The sequence below is a fragment of the Melopsittacus undulatus genome, chromosome 5 (genome assembly GCF_012275295.1).
Source record: "Melopsittacus undulatus isolate bMelUnd1 chromosome 5, bMelUnd1.mat.Z, whole genome shotgun sequence".
Lineage (NCBI taxonomy): Eukaryota > Metazoa > Chordata > Aves > Psittaciformes > Psittaculidae > Melopsittacus > Melopsittacus undulatus.
Genome location: NC_047531.1, coordinates 42,861,912 through 42,869,706, shown reverse-complemented (window position 1 = coordinate 42,869,706; position 7,795 = coordinate 42,861,912). Strand labels below are relative to the sequence as shown.

The following is a 7,795-nucleotide window of genomic DNA, read 5'->3' as shown; positions in this document are numbered from 1 at the left end:
ACCCTCACTGTCTCAAGGATAACTCCTCAGCTAGGAGACCTCAGCAATGAAGAAGAGTTAGAAAGAAATCACAAGTGAGAAAAAAATATATGTTTGTTTTTCTGAAGTCCTTTTACCATAAATATGTGACAAAGTATCAAACTACCCATATGAAGTTTTGGAGTGAGACTTTGTGAATTAATTGAAGATAAAGGGTCACTCAAAATCTTCAAGAGGTTCATTTGCCTCCCCTTTAGTGGAATGAGAGAGAGGAATGAGATTATATTTTCCAGTCACAGATCTTTCACTTCACTGAAATAGCAGAGCTGATCATCTTGTCAACATTATATGTAAACTCTGAAAGTGCAGTTTGTAGATATCAAGTAAAAATGCAGTAGCAATATGATGGTGCTAAACAGGCTTATGGCCATTAAACTTCAAGGTAAATGAATTAGGAACTCCTGCCAGACACACAAAAATATATACAGTTTTAGCTGACAAGGTGTGAATGCTGATAGTCGTCACATTGAAGATAAACAGCTTTGCATCACTTCCTGCTGCAGCCAAAGATTTTATGTACAGAAACTGCTGTGAGTTGACCTGTAACCTGGCAAAAGAGCAGTGAGCAAAACCTGCAATTTTTCTTCCTGGCTTGGCATCAAAATAGGAAAATGGTACTTTCACATCCCTTGAAGATTCAGTCTCTGCCATTTTTTTTTTTTCCATCTTACTGTATCATACTAACAGATTTTACACAAATAGCATTATGTGCCTTATTTAGAGTGTGGTCTGTTTCTGTATGTTACAGACTTACAGGAAGGTCAGTGATTCGGCACAAACCTTTCATCTTTCTTCTTCATGTCCCAATATATCCCATTAACATCAAAGAGCCTTTTGCTATGTGAAGGACAGCAAAGGGTTGCAGAGAAAGTAGCCCATTCAGAGGTAGATGAAGTATATGCTGTTATTTCACCCATAGCCTCTGGAAACTTTAGCTTTGGAAGTACCGGGGGAGGAAACATCCCTAATCGAGTGTTTCGCAGCAGCCAGAGGTACTAACTACGGTGAGAGAAGCGGAGTCACGGCTCGGGGCAGTTTGTGCTACCTCGCTCTCTTTGAAAGCATTTTATATTAAAGAATGGAATTCTAACTGCTCGCTTTCTTCACTGACTCGGAAAAGACCCCCTAAAGATTAACACTGAACGTTTTGCCTCACGTTAACTTTAAAGGGTTTTTTTAATTTACGAAGAAAAACAAAACTTTCCCTCTCTGGACGTCAGCTCGGTTCCAGGACTCGGGATTTATCGCTTCCTCTCTACCCAAACTCTGCTCTTTTCGAGACTAAACATCGATAGTCAAAACCAAAGCCTTCCACCGCCCCCGCGTGCGCAAACGGGGCGAGTACATGACAGATAAAGTAAAAAAAAACACATTTTATCTTGCCCGAAGAAACACAACCCTGAGCACTGAGCACAGGGAGTTGGCGGGGCGGGGCGAACAAGAGGCACCAATCAGTGCGCGCAGCGCTGCTATAAATAGGGGCTCCGCCGCCAGTGCCGCCGCTGATTGTATTGCAGCGAACATGTCGGAGGCAGTTCCTGTTGCCGCGCCTGCTGCTGCCCCGGTTCCCGCCGCCAAAGCTACGGCCAAGAAACCGAAAAAGGGGGTGGGAGGCTCCAGAGCCCGGAAAGCCGCGGGCCCCAGCGTCACCGAGCTGATCACCAAGGCTGTGTCCGCCTCCAAGGAGCGCAAGGGGCTCTCCCTCGCCGCGCTCAAGAAGGCGTTGGCTGGCGGTGGCTACGATGTGGAGAAGAACAACAGCCGCATCAAGCTGGGGCTCAAGAGCCTCGTTAGCAAAGGTACCCTGGTGCAGACCAAGGGCATTGGTGCATCTGGTTCTTTCCGTCTCAGCAAGAAGCCGGGAGAAGTGAAAGAAAAAGCCCCCAAAAAGAGGGCAGCTGTGGCCAGACCCAAGAAACCGGCAGCCAAGAAATCTGCTAGCGCCACTAGGAAGCCCAAGAAAGCTGTGACAGCGAAGAAGAGCCCCAAGAAAGTGAGGAAGCCGGCGGCCAAGAAGGCAGCCAAGAGCCCCAAAAAGGCGACTAAAGTTTCCAAGCCCAAGAAGGTGGTGACAGCAGCTAAGACTCCAGCCAAGGCAAGAACACTGAAGCCCAAAGCAGCCAAGCCCAAGCCGACTAAGCCTAAAGCAGCTAAGTCGAAAAGGGCAGCGCTCAAAAAGAAGTAAGCCCCTGTGGAAGAAAAGTCTTTCCCCCTACTTAAATCCAACGGCTCTTTTAAGAGCCACCCACCTTTTCTCAAAAAGGGCTGAAATGAGGTAGTTTTATGTCGGAGGAGGGCTGTTGGACTGTTGGTGGTTCCACTCCGGAGGTGAGGGAACGGAGCAGAGACATGATTACCGGGCTGCCTTATCCCTTCCGTTTACCTGGGAAGGGAATATGCGCGCTGGTGGCTTCGGAAAGCCCGCACGGTGCGGGGATTGGCTGAAACGGGACAGCTGACTGGCACCCGGAACCCCACCCCAGCTTCTGATCTAGAATTGGGGTGGGAACGTGGCGTAGTAATGCTGTAAGGTTCTACGGTGCCTCGAGGTTCCGTCCTCACCACGGAAGCGTTAACTCAGCTTCAGCCAAAGGCTTGAAAAAAGTCCTGTACTTGGGCTTACTACTTTTATTTAACGAAGTTCACGCCCTTTTCTGATAAGTTGGTGGCTCTTAAAAGAGCCTTTGGGTTTCTCTGGGGGGGAAAAAAGGCAAAATCCTCCCGGGTGTTCTTGGGTAATCACTTGGCTTTAGCCTTATGACTGTCGGTCTTCTTGGGCAGCAGCACGGCCTGGATGTTGGGCAGCACACCACCCTGCGCGATCGTCACCTTGCCCAGCAGCTTGTTGAGCTCCTCGTCGTTGCGGATGGCGAGTTGCAGGTGCCGCGGGATGATGCGCGTCTTCTTGTTGTCGCGGGCCGCGTTCCCCGCCAGCTCCAGGATCTCGGCCGTCAGGTACTCCAGCACGGCTGCCAGGTACACTGGGGCGCCGGCGCCCACCCGCTCCGCGTAGTTGCCCTTGCGCAGCAGGCGATGGACGCGGCCCACGGGGAACTGCAGTCCGGCCCGCGACGAGCGCGACTTAGCCTTGGCACGCGCCTTCCCGCCCTGCTTCCCTCGCCCGGACATCTTGGCAACACCTCCGACTCGAAAACGAAAAAGCGCTTAAGAAATGAAATCAGCTCCGCACCGCGCCCTTATATCCCTTCTCGGCCAGAGGAGGCAATTTCGATAGGCTGAGAAGGTAACACTGCAAAAACAGCCAATAGCAACGCGGATCCAACTCTAACCAATAGCCGTGAAGTACTAAGAGTGAGGCTTGCGAATACCTGCTCTCAGCCAATAGAAACGAAGTCTTGAGGAAACCCTAATTTGCATACGGTCCCTATAAAGGGCGGGCGCTGATGCTTGTTTTGCGTTCTCTGCGAGAGCTGTTGTCTAGGTTTGAGGAAAATGCCTGAGCCGGCGAAGTCAGCCCCTGCGCCCAAGAAAGGCTCTAAAAAGGCGGTGACTAAGACTCAGAAGAAAGGCGATAAGAAGCGTAAGAAGAGCCGTAAGGAAAGCTACTCTATCTACGTGTACAAGGTGCTGAAGCAGGTGCATCCCGACACGGGCATTTCCTCTAAGGCCATGGGCATCATGAACTCCTTCGTGAACGACATCTTCGAGCGCATTGCTGGTGAGGCCTCGCGCTTGGCGCACTACAACAAGCGCTCCACCATCACTTCTCGGGAGATCCAGACGGCTGTGCGCCTCCTGCTGCCGGGTGAGCTCGCCAAGCATGCCGTTTCCGAGGGTACCAAGGCCGTTACCAAGTACACCAGCTCCAAGTAGAGTGCCTCAGTCCGCCTATTTTAACCCAAAGGCTCTTTTAAGAGCCACCTACATTTTCAATAAATGAGCTGACTGATTTTGTGCTGGTCCAAGCTGCTTGCTGGTAAGAGACGAGTAATGGTGTGGAAACAACGTGGCTGTAGGGGATTGGGGTATATTTAATGCATCCACAGTGTGTTCTATGCCTGCGTCGGTGGAAGGCAGAACTTGTTAGGGATCTACACCCCGGGGCCCTCTTCATTTGTGCATGTGGCTTGGGGGTTGCGTGTTAAGGGGAAAATATTGTAACATTTCCTTTAAAAACCTGAAATAAAGGTGTGTTCCTCTGCTCTTTCCTCGTGTGAGACATTGTAGCGGGAAGCTTGTGAGACGGGGGCTTCCAAAGCACAAACTTGTCAGGGTGAACGCGTAATTTTCTTAGCATAAAGCTCTAGTCCGGACCCGTTTGCGGTCTCGTGGGTGACAAAAGGAAACAGACCAAGGTGTTCTCGATCCGTGCAGTCCCGCCTGCGATCCCGAGGACGGTTTCCCTGCTTATCCTCGTGCTCTGCCCAGGCTCTGGTCAACGTCTTTCTCCACTTCCCCGTTCTTCTCCGCCCCGTATATCCCGCCACCGAGCAGGCCGAGGTAGGCAGGGGGCAGGCGGCGGTACCCAGAGCCGTGCAGCTACCGGGCCGGGTCCGACCTGACTGAGAACTGCACGCATCTCCCCAGCGGGCGCTCGCGGCCCGGCCCTAAGCGCCTGCAGGAGGACGTGGATTGGTCGCGATAGCGCTAGCTTTTCGGCGCCCGTGTTCGCTCACTGAGGCGCGCTCCTCCGACCAGAGACGGGATTTACAACAGGTCGCGGCAGTAGCCGGGGAACGTTCGCCTTGAGCGCGTACTACCGCGGCCCTGTACCGAGCCCTGTTGCCGAGAGGGAAGAAACAGAGAACTGACGCGGAGAAGAAAGACGCTGTCGTGTGAAAGAGCCTTTACCAGCAGTCCCCGTGCCGGAAAGCTGGGAGGACGGGGCAGTGGGGAAATGGGATTCGGAAGAAGTAGAGTCCAAGGCCTGGGCGGCAGGACTCTCCTATATCGGTCGCTTTTACAGAGGTCCCTGTCGCCCCACGGCCTCTCAGACCGCAGTTCGTGGGGACGCTGAACAGCGCTAAAGTGCTCTGGAGGGCCGAAAAAGAGCAAGGGCCTGAGCCGTGGAGGGAGGGGGGATCGGCAGGCCGGGGAAACCGCTGTGGAGATAGAGGGGGAGGTGCTGGGAGAGTAAAAGGAGAGGTTTTACCTCCAAGGCGGCGCGAGATTTTCGAGCCGTCAAGTCGGCCAATGGCAGCCGGCCTCGGGTCAGACGGCCAATCGGCAGGGAGAGTCGGCTATAAATACCGGCGCTTGGAAGCCTTTGCCACTCTTTGTTCTTTGTTGAAAAAGAGAGCTATGGCACGCACGAAGCAGACGGCGCGTAAGTCCACGGGCGGGAAGGCTCCCCGCAAGCAGCTGGCCACCAAGGCGGCCCGCAAGAGCGCGCCGGCCACGGGCGGCGTGAAGAAGCCGCATCGGTACCGTCCCGGCACGGTGGCGCTGCGCGAGATCCGGCGCTACCAGAAGTCGACGGAGCTGCTGATCCGCAAGCTGCCCTTCCAGCGCCTGGTGCGCGAGATAGCGCAGGACTTCAAGACCGACCTGCGCTTCCAGAGCTCTGCTGTGATGGCGCTGCAGGAGGCGAGCGAGGCCTACCTGGTGGGGCTCTTCGAGGACACCAACCTGTGTGCCATCCATGCTAAGCGTGTCACCATCATGCCCAAGGATATCCAGCTGGCCCGGCGTATCCGTGGTGAGCGTGCCTGAGGCACCTGCCAAAGACTCCCGGCCTCTAGCAGAAACACCGAGGCAGCCAAACAGACCCAAAGGCTCTTTTAAGAGCCACTCCATGCCCAGTTAAAAGAGCTGGTTTCATAAATTTTATTTTTGGAAATGTAAATGCACGATAGTAAAAGTCACAAACGAGTTAAAGGATGCGGAGTAGATTGGGGTTTCAGCCCTAAACGAATAGTGCTGCACCTTACATAGCTGTATCGTTACACGGCAAAAAACGTATTCCTGTCAACTCCAGAGTGCTACAGCTCGTGCAGCCGTGGCGGTAAAACTTCGAACTGCGGTCCGAGAGGCCGTGGGGCGACAGGGACCTCTGTAAAAGCGACCGATATAGGAGAGTCCTGCCGCCCAGGCCTTGGACTCTACTTCTTCCGAATCCCATTTCCCCACTGCCCCGTCCTCCCAGCTTTCCGGCACGGGGACTGCTGGTAAAGGCTCTTTCACACGACAGCGTCTTTCTTCTCCGCGTCAGTTCTCTGTTTCTTCCCTCTCGGCAACAGGGCTCGGTACAGGGCCGCGGTAGTACGCGCTCAAGGCGAACGTTCCCCGGCTACTGCCGCGACCTGTTGTAAATCCCGTCTCTGGTCGGAGGAGCGCGCCTCAGTGAGCGAACACGGGCGCCGAAAAGCTAGCGCTATCGCGACCAATCCACGTCCTCCTGCAGGCGCTTAGGGCCGGGCCGCGAGCGCCCGCTGGGGAGATGCGTGCAGTTCTCAGTCAGGTCGGACCCGGCCCGGTAGCTGCACGGCTCTGGGTACCGCCGCCTGCCCCCTGCCTACCTCGGCCTGCTCGGTGGCGGGATATACGGGGCGGAGAAGAACGGGGAAGTGGAGAAAGACGTTGACCAGAGCCTGGGCAGAGCACGAGGATAAGCAGGGAAACCGTCCTCGGGATCGCAGGCGGGACTGCACGGATCGAGAACACCTTGGTCTGTTTCCTTTTGTCACCCACGAGACCGCAAACGGGTCCGGACTAGAGCTTTATGCTAAGAAAATTACGCGTTCACCCTGACAAGTTTGTGCTTTGGAAGCCCCCGTCTCACAAGCTTCCCGCTACAATGTCTCACACGAGGAAAGAGCAGAGGAACACACCTTTATTTCAGGTTTTTAAAGGAAATGTTACAATATTTTCCCCTTAACACGCAACCCCCAAGCCACATGCACAAATGAAGAGGGCCCCGGGGTGTAGATCCCTAACAAGTTCTGCCTTCCACCGACGCAGGCATAGAACACACTGTGGATGCATTAAATATACCCCAATCCCCTACAGCCACGTTGTTTCCACACCATTACTCGTCTCTTACCAGCAAGCAGCTTGGACCAGCACAAAATCAGTCAGCTCATTTATTGAAAATGTAGGTGGCTCTTAAAAGAGCCTTTGGGTTAAAATAGGCGGACTGAGGCACTCTACTTGGAGCTGGTGTACTTGGTAACGGCCTTGGTACCCTCGGAAACGGCATGCTTGGCGAGCTCACCCGGCAGCAGGAGGCGCACAGCCGTCTGGATCTCCCGAGAAGTGATGGTGGAGCGCTTGTTGTAGTGCGCCAAGCGCGAGGCCTCACCAGCAATGCGCTCGAAGATGTCGTTCACGAAGGAGTTCATGATGCCCATGGCCTTAGAGGAAATGCCCGTGTCGGGATGCACCTGCTTCAGCACCTTGTACACGTAGATAGAGTAGCTTTCCTTACGGCTCTTCTTACGCTTCTTATCGCCTTTCTTCTGAGTCTTAGTCACCGCCTTTTTAGAGCCTTTCTTGGGCGCAGGGGCTGACTTCGCCGGCTCAGGCATTTTCCTCAAACCTAGACAACAGCTCTCGCAGAGAACGCAAAACAAGCATCAGCGCCCGCCCTTTATAGGGACCGTATGCAAATTAGGGTTTCCTCAAGACTTCGTTTCTATTGGCTGAGAGCAGGTATTCGCAAGCCTCACTCTTAGTACTTCACGGCTATTGGTTAGAGTTGGATCCGCGTTGCTATTGGCTGTTTTTGCAGTGTTACCTTCTCAGCCTATCGAAATTGCCTCCTCTGGCCGAGAAGGGATATAAGGGCGCGGTGCGG

General features: G+C 53.8%; 5 protein-coding genes across 5 annotated transcripts; 3 read left to right on the top strand and 2 right to left on the bottom strand.

Moving 5' to 3' along the window:
* Positions 1–1,557: 1,557 nt before the first annotated feature.
* Positions 1,558–2,652, top strand: LOC101874874 (histone H1.10-like). Its single transcript, XM_005150284.3, has one exon. It carries the CDS (start codon positions 1,562–1,564, stop codon positions 2,222–2,224), a length of 663 nt encoding a protein of 220 aa, XP_005150341.2. The 5' UTR covers positions 1,558–1,561; the 3' UTR covers positions 2,225–2,652.
* A 6-nt stretch (positions 2,653–2,658) lies between these two features.
* H2AJ (H2A.J histone) lies at positions 2,659–3,206 on the bottom strand. The gene has a single exon (XM_005150504.3). It carries the CDS (start codon positions 3,166–3,168, stop codon positions 2,779–2,781), a length of 390 nt encoding a protein of 129 aa, XP_005150561.2. The 5' UTR covers positions 3,169–3,206; the 3' UTR covers positions 2,659–2,778.
* A 164-nt stretch (positions 3,207–3,370) lies between these two features.
* LOC101878375 (histone H2B 1/2/3/4/6) lies at positions 3,371–4,204 on the top strand. The gene has a single exon (XM_005140065.4). The coding sequence runs from the start codon at positions 3,493–3,495 to the stop codon at positions 3,871–3,873; it is 381 nt and encodes a 126-aa protein (XP_005140122.1). The 5' UTR covers positions 3,371–3,492; the 3' UTR covers positions 3,874–4,204.
* Positions 4,205–5,301: 1,097 nt separating this feature from the next.
* LOC101878709 (histone H3) lies at positions 5,302–5,712 on the top strand. The gene has a single exon (XM_005140067.3). It carries the CDS (start codon positions 5,302–5,304, stop codon positions 5,710–5,712), a length of 411 nt encoding a protein of 136 aa, XP_005140124.3.
* A 1,102-nt stretch (positions 5,713–6,814) lies between these two features.
* On the bottom strand, positions 6,815–7,549 carry LOC117436220 (histone H2B 1/2/3/4/6). The gene has a single exon (XM_034063239.1). The coding sequence runs from the start codon at positions 7,524–7,526 to the stop codon at positions 7,146–7,148; it is 381 nt and encodes a 126-aa protein (XP_033919130.1). The 5' UTR covers positions 7,527–7,549; the 3' UTR covers positions 6,815–7,145.
* Positions 7,550–7,795: the final 246 nt, after the last annotated feature.